We start from the raw sequence: 14,369 nt of genomic DNA on the forward strand, positions 1-14,369 counted from the left end.
TTTATGACATGATTCTGTGCCGTATTGTTGTTAGATCATTTTCCTTACATATTTTTTCACATGGAAGGTAGAGGCAAAGATAACACAATACTATACTATAGAGATGAGGAGAACCGTCTGTATGAAGTATCCGTAAAAATCTGTTTTTTTAATTTTAAAAATTGGGCACTTTCAAGCTTCCTCCATAATTTTTCGTAAGTTTTGACCCGTCGCGTAAGATGCAAGTAGTTTTTTTTTGAAGGTAATTCTGATAACTTTTGGCAACAAAAAACTTCCAATACTATAAATTTAAAACTGGCGAGTCTAAAAAAAAATACTAGGTATCATGTTCAGATATGATTGTGAATAGAAAGCGCCATGACAAAGTGAAACATCCTAAAAAATTTAAATTTGATCTTGCTATTGCTATGCTCAAGCATACACGATGACTTTTTTATGTCATCGTCGGCAATGGCGTTGGTAGGTCCCTTGATGATAAGCATCCATGAACCTTTGCAGACCTTACGCCTCTGCAAATGGATTGCCGACTTTAAACGGAAATGTATAAAGGAAGAATTGACGAGGTGATAAAAGAAAGCTCTGGAAAAGGTAAGGAAAAATATACGTGTTTCCGGCTCACCCACTTTTCAAGCGAAACACAGTGACATTCGCATGCTAACATTACACGCCGATCTTCCTTGGCAGTGTGGTAACTGACCCGGTACGATCTGGCCCGATTCGTGCCGAAGCGTGCTCGATTCCTATTTCCCACACTTAGAAGTTCAGACGTTTTGTGGTTCGCGCGTTATCATCTTATGCGTTTTAAAAAACACGTCTTACTTTTATAATTAATCTAAGTATAATAAGGTATAATATTTTAAGTACTTAATTCAACGTTCGCTCATTCAATTCGTTAATTCAACATCGTGTCATGGTAAAATAATGAACTTATTTTTAATTTGACATAAATACCAAGGGTGTGTACGAAACGAGAATTTTGATTTTGAATGGATAATAAAGGACTATCCAACCGATCTAAATGCTCGGAGTCGGAAAAATTACTAATACTCGAACCAAAAACGTTACAACAGTGTTACTCACGACTAAATTATTTTTAATCCACTTTTTTAATTAATTTTTTGCCCTTTTTGCCCCTTTTCTCTGTCTCGTTTTTAGAACCAAAAACAGTATTGGCAACACTGATTACGAGTCAAAATCAATATGGCCGATTTTTACCGGTCAGTTTTTGTGTTTTGATAGTATTAATATATTGCATGAGAAGTTAGAAAGGAGCATTGTCATTTGTTCATAAATAATTAATTTTAGCATATTTTGATTTAATCCATAACTATGGAAGCACTAATACCAGTTATCAACAAATTACAAGACGTTTTCAATACTGTTGGAGCTGATGCCATTCAATTACCTCAGATTGTCGTGTTGGGAACCCAGGTAATTTTTCATTAGAGAAAAAAAGATTGTATTTAATTTTGATTACAAAAAAATTGCAAGAAAAAATAATGTATATGTAGGTATATAGTGGTTATGTAAATATGTCAGTCCCATTCATTGTCCTCAATCATTTCCTCAATAAATCAATTCATCTTCTGTCAATAAGTCATTATAAGAATTTATTTTCATTAAGTAATATAAAATTTGTATCCATATTCTGACTTGGTATTCATTTTAAAAATGTTCCTTTGTTTAGAGCTCTGGTAAGAGTTCCGTTATAGAAAGTCTTGTTGGAAAATCCTTCTTGCCTCGGGGACCTGGAATTGTAACGCGTCGTCCTCTTATTCTTCAATTAGTATACAGTCCAAAAGACAGCAAGGAACATCGGTCAGCTGAAGAAGGTATTGTTCATTCTGTTTGTTTTACTATGTATATATCCTGGATTTAAATATTGAACAAATAAGGAACTTACTATCTGTAAGCATTGTTATGTATTATAAAATTATTCTCCTTAAATAATACAAGAAATATGTCTAAACAGTAAAATTTATTTAATTGTCTTTATAAAAGTGGACAGTCTAACAAATGGTTAAAAGCAATTGGGTCAATGTATCACACTCTTGTTTACATTTTTTAACAAAGAAATGCAAGGTTTTGTTACAGGCTCATTATGTATTGTATGCAATCTCAATGTCATGCACACAAAGATTATTGCAGTTTGATCCCACACTTGTATTAACTAGATCAATGAGTACATCCTCATTTAATTAATCAATCTTCACATTATGTTTATTGTTGTGCTTAACTTTTGTTAAGAATCCTAATTAAAATTTTTGACAATGATTTATTATCATGAGTATTAAATTGCTATGTTAATACTCATGATAATAAATCATTGTCATGTCAATATTATGAATGAAATTGCTTATTTTGGAATAATGTTATGCTGTCATTGTAAATAATTTTTTATCTTTATTATAAGAAAGATTTAAATTTGTACTTTTTCAATATCTCTTGACATTTTATGCATTATTATAAGTATTCCATAGTGGAATTAAATATATTTAAAAAATATTGTTATTTATAAAAACTTCAGTAATTAGAAGCCAGGAGTCTGGGACAGAATCGTGGAACCCAATTACTCAACTATCTAAATCAGTTTTTTCGTCAGGTTAGTGTAGACAAATAAACTGTAAAATTTTGCTGTTAATGCTGTATTTGTGAAGTGTAATAATATTCTGTTTTCTCGATTTGTCCTTGTTGTGTTAATAGAGAGCATTATAATTATATTAATTAGTATGGTTTACTTTTTTTACATAATATTTTAAAATATTGTTTAAGGTACAATCAATTTGGAAGAATGGGGCAAATTTCTACATACGAAGGAAAGAATTTACACAGATTTCGATCAAATAAGAGAAGAAATAGAAAGAGAGACAGATCGCATGGCCGGAAGCAACAAGGGCATTTGTCCAGAACCGATCAATTTAAAGATATATTCAACCAAAGTTGTGAATCTTACACTAGTAGACCTTCCTGGCATCACAAAGGTATCTTTGTATAATAAGCAATATAGTTAATAGTTATTTGATAAAAACTGTTTACTGTAATTTCAAGTTCTATAGCCGTACAAATGGTGTACTTAGCTCTTTAGCACAAAGGCAGGGTGGTAATACTGTTCATAATAATATAAGTCAAAAATAAACAAGTCTTATCAAAATGCAGATTTTTTATTTGCCATAAATGGAACTTTTACTACTACTTAAGGTTTTGAAATAATCTGTATTTCATTGCAGGTACCCATAGGTGACCAACCAGAAGATATTGAGAATCAAATCAGAAATCTTATAATTAAACACATAGCTAATCCAAATTCAATAATACTTGCTGTAACAGCTGCAAATACTGATATGGCTACAAGTGAGGCTATAAAAATGGCCAAAGAAGTTGATCCCGATGGCAGGAGAACTTTAGCTGTGGTTACTAAGTTAGACTTGATGGATGCAGGTATGATTGTCTTACACTGCACACAAATCAGATTATCTTTTATAAATCTAAGTTATTTTGTACACAAGGTATATATATTATGTGCTATATGTATGTACACATTAAGCATCTTTTATAGCATACTGCCATGCCACATTGTGTGGGGAATTCTGTGACAATGTATGAGAGCTATAATATGAGGGCCCCATGTTGTGTTTTTTTCAATATTAGTGTAAGAATTTTGTCAATTAGGTTTTTCTTCAATATTTATACAGGTAGCATTTGCTAGCTAGCTGACTAAATTAATTATTTGTGCAAATTCGTAAGTTTTTAATCCACAACATCCTTTGATAAAATAAAATTGTGAAATCGATCCAACTGTTTTCGAGTTATTCTGTGACCAAGAGAAAAAGGAATTTATTTTTACATGTATATAAGAAGATCAATGTTGTTGGCCTACATCAATTATGTATTTTAATTTTTTCCTATAAGTATGTCAAGTATCATAATCCTATTAGTAAGGTATTCCATACAAGGTTGTAATAATATAACAACCTCTTAAATAAGGTTGAACTTTGTTATTGTTTTTGCAAGAATAAAATTATGATTAAAATGATGATTTTAAACAGTCTTTCTATGCTACAATGTTGCTATGATATCATAAAAAGAAATCACTTTCCTCTTTAGCAAATGAACAAATTAATTTGCTATCAAAAGCATAAATAATTAGTGACATAAATGATTTTAGCAGCAGTGTCACCTACCTTTACAAACCCTGTAGAAATTATTAATTTTGTAAAGAAAGAAAGAGATTTTGACATTCATACATACATAAATTCTAGTTCTTTACAGAAGGCTGATCACCTACTTGTCCCTAAAGAAAATCGATCAGTGAAACGGATGTACATCATCTGCCCCATACCCCACTAGGGGACACGGGACTTCACTTCTAGTCTTTTTCATTTTATGTATATGATTATTTAATAATTTTTATGAACTACAGTGATGATATTTCAGGAACTGATGCTATAGACATTCTGTGCGGTCGTGTGATACCAGTGAAACTGGGAATTATTGGTGTTGTCAATAGATCACAGCAAGATATCATTGATAAGAAAACTATTACGGTATTGTATTTCTGTCTTTACAGGATGTTATCTCGTAGAATAATTTTATAAGTTTATTGTAACTCCAAATGTAATTGTTATTTCTAACATTACTAGCTTCACCCGGCAAACACTGTTCTGCCTTACTCTTATCATTTAGGGGTACGAAAAATAGATGTTGGCCGATTCTCATAGATACCGGATAAGCACAAAAAATTTCATCAAAATCGGTCAAGCCGTTTCGGAGGAGTATGGCAGCGAAAACTGTGACACGAGAATTTTACATATTATACTTTACAGAAATAAAATTGACAAATACCAACAAGTGTAGAAAAAAATTGTGTCATAATAATACATTATAAATTAAATGTTGTCTCAATATACTATTTTCTTATTGTATAAATTTTCATAACCATTTATTTCTTAGGATGCATTAAAAGATGAAGCAACATACCTCCAAAGAAAGTATCCTACTATAGCGACTCGCAATGGCACGCCATATTTGGCGAAGACCTTAAATAGGCTCTTAATGCACCATATACGGGACTGTTTACCGGAACTGAAGGTAATTATTAATACAATCCATACTTTACAGTATATATTACACATAGTATTACTCACATAGACACAGTGACCTTGATATATCAATTGATATTCAAATAATTTGAACTTTAAAGATTCTGGTTCACTTATAATAGTAATATTTGTTTATAAAATATTGTACAATAAATATTGGTCTCAAATCTTTCACAAATTTTTTACAAAATATTTACCCATCACAATATTTATAAACAGCACTATTATAAGTGCAATATTTATTTAAACCTATATGTAATATTAAAAATGCTTTCAGGTTAGAGTAAATGTTATGATATCTCAATTCCAATCTCTCCTAAACTCATATGGGGAGGATGTATCAGACAAGTCCCAGACTCTGTTACAAATAATCACCAAGTTTGCGAGTGCATATTGCTCCACTATTGAGGGTACTGCAAGAAACATAGAAACGACTGAATTGTGTGGTGGTGCTAGAATATGCTATATTTTCCATGAAACTTTCGGACGCACTTTGGATTCTATACATCCCTTAGTTGGTATGTACTCATAAAGTTATATTACTTATTACTGTAAAGATGAAATCAATAGACATTATGAAGTTTTTTTTTACATACAGAAAGTATACTAATAAATCTTTTACATCCCAGACACAAAAAAAAAAAAAAAAAATTAAAAAAAAAATGATCAGAAATTTTTGTTCAAAATAAACCCTCACTAAAAGCTGAAACTTTGATGTGTTTTCAAGGATTATCTCGTATGGATATACTAACTGCGATACGTAACGCGACTGGCCCCAGACCGGCGCTGTTTGTACCTGAAGTGTCCTTTGAATTGCTAGTCAAGAGGCAGATAAGGAGATTAGAAGATCCATCTTTGCGTTGTGTTGAATTGGTAAGACTCAGATCACTTTATATAAATGGTATATAATATACGAACATGATACAGTGCATGATGTATTGCAAATTCAGCGAAGCGTGGTATGTGCCCATAAGCGTGACAAAATCGTCTTAAATTACGATTGTTTAAACATCTATATATATATAATTCTCGTGTCACAGTTTTCGTTGCCATACTCCTCCGAAACGGATTGTCCGATTCTTATGAAATTTTGTGTGCATATCGAGTATGTTTGAGAATCGGCTAACATCTATTTTTTATCCCGATATTCCTACGGGATACGGACTTACGCGGGTGAAACCGCGGGGCGCAGCTAGTAATGTTATAGAACATAGAGCATATACATCAATATATATTTAGAAATAAGTACATCAAGACTTTACTTGCGGTTTTGGCCATGCTTTGTTCCATATTTTTGTCTTTCTTTATATATAACTATGACTATTACAATATGAGATATTATAATAGTCATAGTTAATAACATTAATCCAGTCTTAAGATTAAGATTTCAATAAAAATCAGTCAAGGTCATATTTTCTGAGGAGTATGACTACTATGACACGATAATTATATAAGAGAGACATATTCCATACCATTCCGTAATATTATAAAAAAAAAGTGTAACGTTTGTGACATTGCAGGGGGCTCTGAAACTACTGAACCAATTATATCCGCCACGTCATCCGTGTAAGGCGTGGGCTATTATTTTTTTTGTTTTTAACCGGGTCAAGCCAGGCCGGGTGAATTGTATGTTATATTAATATGTATAGGTGCACGAGGAGATGCAGCGCATTGTGCAGCACTGCGGCACGGAGGTGCAGCAGGAGATGCTGCGGTTCCCGCGCCTGCACCAGCGCATCGTGGACGTCGTCACGCAGCTGCTGCGCACGCGCCTGCCCGCCACCAACTCTATGGTGAGATAGATATTGTTTATGGCAGAATTCTATGAGTATAGAATTAAATATGTATAGCACGAGGGAAATCGTGGTTTATACCAAAGACCAAATACCGGATGTTAAAATCTTTAGTTAAGTTTAATAAATAAGGCCAACATCAGAAAAATGTCTTCTGTATAAACTGCTGCAACATCTATTGTTTAGCACCCTTAACGGTAGATTTTGGCGAACTTTCTTAAATGCGGTTATTGTCTAGCATTGCATAATACGGGTCACATTTACGATCAATGCATATTAAGTTACGCTAAAAATCAAGCTCACATTACGCAGTACTGCTTTCATTCGGTGGCCGATCATATATTACAAAAAGAGTACGCCTGGGATCGCATGACGAATGTGCTAACTTAAACTAATAAAAAAAAACTAACCGCACCCGTGAAAGAGGGATACCAAACAAATTTGCGCCGTAACGCGTTGCGTAACAAAGCGGTTAAACCTCCCACAAGAAGTGACAAAACTTTCCACATTCCCATACCATTTCAGATATTAATCGGTGCCCATTGAAACAATAGACGTCTAAAACCCTCGATCCCATTTTCAGGTGGAGAACCTGGTGGCCATCGAGCTCGCGTACATAAACACGAAGCACCCGGACTTCCACCGCGAGGCGGCGCTGGTGTCGGGGCTGCTCAAGAGCACGGACGGGCTGGACGAGCGCCGCCCGCTTCGCCCCGCGCCCTCGCCGGTACACAACATCGTTAAAGTACTATATATTTATTTATTTATATGTGGGACTGTGACTAATAGACTGTGATTACTTTATACGGAAGTAGCGGTACGGTTACTAATGGAATGAGGTAGCCTGTTCTGCAGGGAATGCTTAATAATTGTTTTGTGTCAATTGGTGTGCTATACATATATAAGTAGCTTACTAAAGTTATAGCTATTTATGCGGAGGTTGTAGATGAGATTGTAGTTGTGACTAACCAAGTGGGGGATAGAGATTTGGATGGGTAGCTCAGGTGAGGATGATGATTATGTGACTCATTGTGAAATAACTTTGCAAGTATGGATTCCTGGGAGGTGGGATGAGAATATTGCATACAAATTAGGCTAGTTGGACTCTGGTTGCTATAGCACTTCTCGACTGAGAATTATAGGAAGATTGGTATTCATTACACCAACTGTGTACTTTGTAGACTTTTTGGTTAAGTGGTACGTCATATATATTGGTTATATTTTCTTGGCTCCTAGGGGGATGATTTCTTGTAATACAAGTCTCCTGCATGTTATTAAGAATAAATGATTACTAAATAGATACTAGTAACACTGAACTATTGTGGAGGGTGATTATTGAATGAAATTATCGAATTTCATAAAGTTAAAAATTGTTTTCCTAGAAATAAATACTCATTTCTAGGAACACTATTTTAAATAACTGCATTTGATAGTCACATCTATAGTTATTATTATCAATTATGTAAATAAAATCGATCTAACTATCATAATGGGTTTTGGTTGTGACAAATAAAAATCTGACTGGGTTTAATTAGGAAATTTATCTATAAAGAACAAAAATATGTTTTCTACATATATTTTTACATTCATGTATCAACTTTGAATTTAAAATGGTTTTTTTATTGAAAATACTCTCCATAGTTTTGTCTATATTTAATGGGTATTAGTTGTATGTTTAACAAATTGCTTCTCTATAAGGGTTGATAATTTTAAATAAATAATACTATAACTGGATATTAAAAATATTTGTTATTTAACATTGTAATATCTAACAGCATGATTATCGAGCATTATTATTTAGAATATTAATTAATGTAGACGGGACTTGTATTTTGTTCACAATAACAAGAATAAATATGAATGAATAAATGAGAATAATATGTTTCAAACAATACACTTGTATATCTACAGTAAATTGCCATTTTTAAACGGTTAAATATATTAAAAAAAGATAAAAAATAAAGTATCGATAAATAAAATAAAAGACTGAGAAATATTAGTTATAATAGCTTTTCCATTTCTGTGTATAGCAATTTCTACGACAAATGGGTGAAAGAGGGTCCACTCTGGTATACCTGGCAAATATATGGGAGGCCTACTGTCAGGTAATAGTGTACTCTAGCGTTCTGTGTGAACTTCTTTACATGCACCATTTGGACATTGCTTTGTACCATGTGGGCTCTCTTTCACTCTGAATCATATTTTTCATGTCATTCAGTAATAATTACGGCATCATTGGTTATGTCTATAGAATACGCGAAATTATGCATGGTTTTTCCATTGAATGTCAAAAAAGATTAGATATTTTCTCAAATTGACAAATACCACTCGAAAGAATAAAAAAAAAACATCGACTAACCCGTCTTGAATTGTTGATTTATTACATTCACTATATGTATTACATGATAAAATGTATTTATTTTATTTGTTTTGTATTGTAAGTGCATTTATATGCCACCATTACCATATCTAACTTCACTTGGGTGCATTTCAGCAAGTGCCCGCGATCACTGACGGCCAAGAAAACAGGTCGCCTCAGTCGCACGGCGGATCGCCTAACACGCCGCAGGTACATTTCATTATGCACGCTAGTTGAAAATCCGTGGCGTTGATTGTGCTCTGATTGCAAATTTTTCTTAATAAGGTTTTTTCGTTATAAAAACGTAACGGCTAATATCAAATTAATAATATTCATATGTATTCTATTGTTGTTTACTTAATCATTACATCATTTTAACTCATTTCATTGAATCCATTTAAAGTTAAATTTAACTTCACTAAAATGAAACCTAGTCGAAATAAATCAGTGTATCAAATCACCAAGATTCAATAGAATATTTATAGATGAGACTGAATGCTTTTAATAACTGATAACTTACATAATTTTATTAATCAAAGTTATATAGCTGGTTTGGCTGGATTAGCAAACATCCTAATAAACTTTACATTTACTTATAAAACAACTTTCATTGCCAAATATCAACACAGAAAGAAGATATAATTTTTATAATAAACATTCTGTTTAGAATTACTATTTTGTTTTGTACAATAACGCATTACAACTGAATATTTCCACAACTACAGATGAACGGCAGCCCCGAGAACAAAGCTCTAACACCACAAAAGCCTGTGAATTTGCTACCGGAAGTGCCGAGCCAGACTTCGCGAAAACTCTCCGATAGGGAGCAGCATGATTGCGATGTTATTGGTGAGAAATTATTATTTAATTTAAATTATTACAGTAAAAATAATGTCTGTATTAAGGAGGATATTAGACTGTCATTTAACATAAATCATATGTTTGAACCATTTTAATTTACAATTTAATTTAATGAAGAAAATGAATCATATCTCTATATTGCATTATCTAATAAAATTGACTCATAGATCTATGATCCAAGAAAAATTATAGTGTAATATCCCCCCTTAAAACAAAAATGTCAATACAAAAACAATATGTCCAATAACTTTCCATTGACCATATAAAATTTCTTAAACCTGTGAATGATCTCTAGTGATGAATATGCATTGGCCTTCTGTATGTTATATCTGTATTTCTTCTCGTAATAAAATGTCATCTTTTCGATTGTCGTCTGCAAATTTTTATACGGATGATAAGCATCATTTGATCTAAATCCAATTGAGATTTCGAGAATTAATTTTAGCATGTTCTATATTCCATAGGTAATAAAAAGTCAAAAATTAAATACTTTGATAATAATCTGCGAAATTAATTTTTATTGCGCGTTATTAAGTGCATTAATTACCAACTTCATCCTCCAATGATATTCATACGGTGCATGGATTTAGTTTTGAAATATGCAGAACCATTTTATCCACAAAATTATAAGATTTTCCCACTCAAAAACTACAACAATCCCACATCCAAAATAACCAATCATTCTAACCCAGACATATAGATATACCGCATTGCCCAATCTGCGTGATTTAACCATTGACCTATTATAAACAACCAGACACGCAATCTCCCATAAAAAGGCCTTAAAATAAAGATATATATATTATATATAAAATTCTCGTGTCACAATGTTAGTCTCTATACTCCTCCGAAACGGCTTGACCGATTCCTCTGAAATTTGGTAAGCATATTGGGTAGGTCTGAGAATCGGCCAACATCTATTTTTTATCCCGATATTCCTACGGGATACGGACTTACGCGGATGAAACCGCGGGGCGCAGCTAGTATATGATAAATAAATCCACTAAAATTGACACCTTATTTTGTGGCAATAATGTTCAAAGTCCTTTGTTACTCTTATTAGAAACCTCTTACACACTTAAGCAGAGTTTAGTTTCGAACAATTTCTGAGCATGACTCTGAGTCCAGTTGTTTACCGTATGTCAATGGGTTTAACATAAATTTTGTGATGGTAGGTGGACGGAGCGAGAATGGAACTTGTCAAAAAGCTAATCAAAAGACAATAGACGGGATCAGTATGATGCATTTGAATCATATGGGTGATTTAGTCGGTGAGAACTAATAGAGGCGATGTGCAATTAACGCTTACTCATTTCACTAGGTTTCCGACCACCTTTCATCTGAATTGCTGTGTGCTTGTTGCTTGTCTATTTTGGGTTCTTTTTTTCTACTTATACTTGGTGTCAGTTCGCTCTCTAAATGTCTGAATATCATAATATTTTTGTTGTACTGACTTTTTGTACACTTTTTTTTTTCTTGTTAAAGTCTAAAAAATTTAGGAAATGAATAATATTGATAGATGAATTTGAATGATAGCGAAATGACTAACCTTTCTCAATCATGGATTGATACATTGGATGTTCGTAGATAAAAATTAGCAAAATGTATTTAAAATTTTCTTTCTTCTTTTGATTGTAATTTTCTTTCTAGAAAATAACAGTACCTATTAATTTCTTTAATAAACCTGCAATTATTTACATCCAGCACCTCTATCCTCTAAAGGACACTTTATTTGTGTTTGAATTAAATAATAACTAAAAGACAATATAGTCATTGAATTTTGATATTTATTACAACAAACAATAATATTATTTCGTATTTGTTCTGACTTTCACGAATCATGTCGTAAGATACTTCGTCAAGGGAAGCAAATTGCATTCTATCAAATTATCGAATAACACTCCTCATACTATTTCTTAACACGCACTATACACCGCGCGAATAGATCACATGTAACTAACACGTCTTCCCCACCGTAAACAAAATACCAATACATAGAACATTAATAAAAATATAATAATATAAAATTTATTTTCCAGAAAAACTGATCAAGTCGTACTTCTACATAGTGCGCAAGTCGATACAAGACTCGGTGCCAAAGGCGGTGATGCACTTCCTCGTGAACTACGTGAAGGACAACCTGCAGTCGGAGCTGGTCACGCACCTGTACAAGTCGGACCAGGCCGAGAGTCTGCTCAACGAGTCCGAGCACATCGCGCAGAGGAGGAAGGAAGCTGCGGATATGCTCAAGGTATTTCAATAAATCCTGTTTGGAAATTGATTTTAAATTGGACGAACGAGATATTTTCGAATTGGGAACGTTAATAAGGATCTCGTTTGGGACATGATTGATGAATAATTGATGATATGATTAAATTTTTGTAATTGTCTATGTTCGATCTTACGCGACGTTTATTTGGTTGATAAGAGTATCGGAATAATAATCAACAGATAACAGTCCGTGTTTAAACTCATAAAATGTGTCAAATTCTTTTGCTTCATTTGTCTTGAGTGTGGAGTTACTTGTACCAAACTTCGTTTTTAATTTGGGCCCACAAATAAATTGGATTCAGTTTACAATGGTAATTTGGTGAGCTAAGAATTGCAATGTTACTACATTCGACAGTCTCATTTGCAAATTAATATTTATTATATTGTGAGCCCAACTTTCTAGTTTTTTAGTATTCTTATTATTCGGGCTGTACGGACCTGACAAGGATGGCTGTCTCCTTGACTCGAATTAAATGTAGTTCCTAACAATTCTAGACACAAATTAAATATTAATGAGAATCTATAGTTAATTAGACTTGTTTGATATTGTTGTGTCACTCGTTAATCACTTTATTTTTCATTATTTTTTCCAGGCTCTGCAACGCGCCGGACAAATTATAAGCGAGATCCGAGAGACACACATGTGGTGATGCTCCTCGCAAGACGACTCTAGTCTGTGAATTAGTGAATTTGAACTGTACATACTCCTATAGCGTAGGCGAATTATGTGCATTAGGCTTTATTTACTTATTACCCTTTGGTTCCAACGTATTTCTAAAGACATGGGCGCATGCGAACTTGAAATATGAATCATAAAGCAATCTATCCTAATATAACGATTCAATGATTAAAATATTATTTCCATATAACATAAAGAATATAAAGTAAACAGATTATTAAAAAAAATATATGGTGCAGTTTGCTCATAGAATTAAATAAAATCAAACATACATACTCTAGAAATCGATGTTCGAGTTTGTAAGCGCCTTTTGATACATGACAGTTATTTGGAAATTCGTTAGGAAAATAGGAACGAAGCTATAAATATGAATTAGCTGTTACACTTGATTCTTATTTCATTTATGGAATAGTTTGCGTTACGTTTTTAGATGAGAGTTGAGAAAATGGATTTTAGTTTTTTTTTTATTTTGTTTTTGCATTCATTTTACTAGCGCGGTGTCTGCACTCGTCATATAAACAATTGTAGTTAGTAACAGACAGTAATGTATTAACGATTTGTTATTCTGATTTATATAAATTATAATGACGTTTTTTAGAAATCAGTCCAATTAAAGCAATATCTATATTATTTTAGTAACTAAATGAAATCTTAAACAGGACTGGTCCTTTCATCAATTGTTTTCTCAATGTGCACAAACAACATAGTTACTTCAGTTACCATTTCGCTTGTAGTGTATTTTAAATGCTCTTAAGGTAATTAATGTATCAAGTGTAACTTTACAATGTAGTGAAAAACAGTGATATTATTTAGGATTCTTTTGCCCCTTCCAAAGCGGTAGATTTTTTTGGGTATTTTTTTTTACTTGGATGCTCGGTTAATGAAATTGTATTAACTGTTCGATTGTTGTGTTTGTTCTTAAAATTATGAGTGAATTATAAATTTATTGCAAACAGGGCTCTTGGTATTTGTAGAGTAGATACTCGTTTTGTCTTTCAAATATTGGCTATTTTAGACTAGGGATAAAGCTTTTACAGTATGTTTTAATAATAATGGAGTTCCTCTATATATATTGCATGTTTTGAAGTCATACTTGTGTCATTGTCGAAACGAAAGGTATTTACGGTATTGCAAATATAATTTTTATCTTCAATTTAGATTAGTATTCCAATGTTATGCGATATATTTGTTGTTATAGTCCGCAGTGTGATGTGCTATGTGTACCGAAACCAATTGAATGTTACGCAACGTAAGATTGTATTTAAAAGTCTGTTATAAATTTAATAGAATATTGTCACCTTTATTCC

General features: G+C 32.7%; 1 protein-coding gene across 5 annotated transcripts; it reads left to right on the top strand.

Moving 5' to 3' along the window:
• Positions 1-1,183: 1,183 nt before the first annotated feature.
• Positions 1,184-14,365, top strand: LOC119833242 (dynamin-1-like protein). Of its 5 annotated transcripts, none has more exons than XM_038357175.1 (16): positions 1,184-1,431; positions 1,688-1,832; positions 2,528-2,602; positions 2,773-2,981; positions 3,228-3,438; positions 4,435-4,544; positions 4,951-5,088; positions 5,377-5,617; positions 5,827-5,972; positions 6,749-6,892; positions 7,476-7,637; positions 9,387-9,461; positions 9,977-10,100; positions 11,288-11,383; positions 12,152-12,363; positions 12,977-14,365. In XM_038357175.1, the coding sequence occupies exons 1-16, from the start codon at positions 1,330-1,332 to the stop codon at positions 13,031-13,033; spliced, it is 2,247 nt and encodes a 748-aa protein (XP_038213103.1). In that variant the 5' UTR covers positions 1,184-1,329; the 3' UTR covers positions 13,034-14,365. The 5 variants fall into 5 exon arrangements, with proteins under 5 accessions (XP_038213103.1, XP_038213104.1, XP_038213106.1 ...); XM_038357176.1 differs by having other exon boundaries at positions 7,476-7,619; XM_038357178.1 differs by lacking the exon at positions 11,288-11,383.
• The last annotated feature ends 4 nt before the right edge of the window (positions 14,366-14,369 follow it).

This window comes from Zerene cesonia, chromosome 17 (genome assembly GCF_012273895.1).
Source record: "Zerene cesonia ecotype Mississippi chromosome 17, Zerene_cesonia_1.1, whole genome shotgun sequence".
NCBI lineage: Eukaryota > Metazoa > Arthropoda > Insecta > Lepidoptera > Pieridae > Zerene > Zerene cesonia.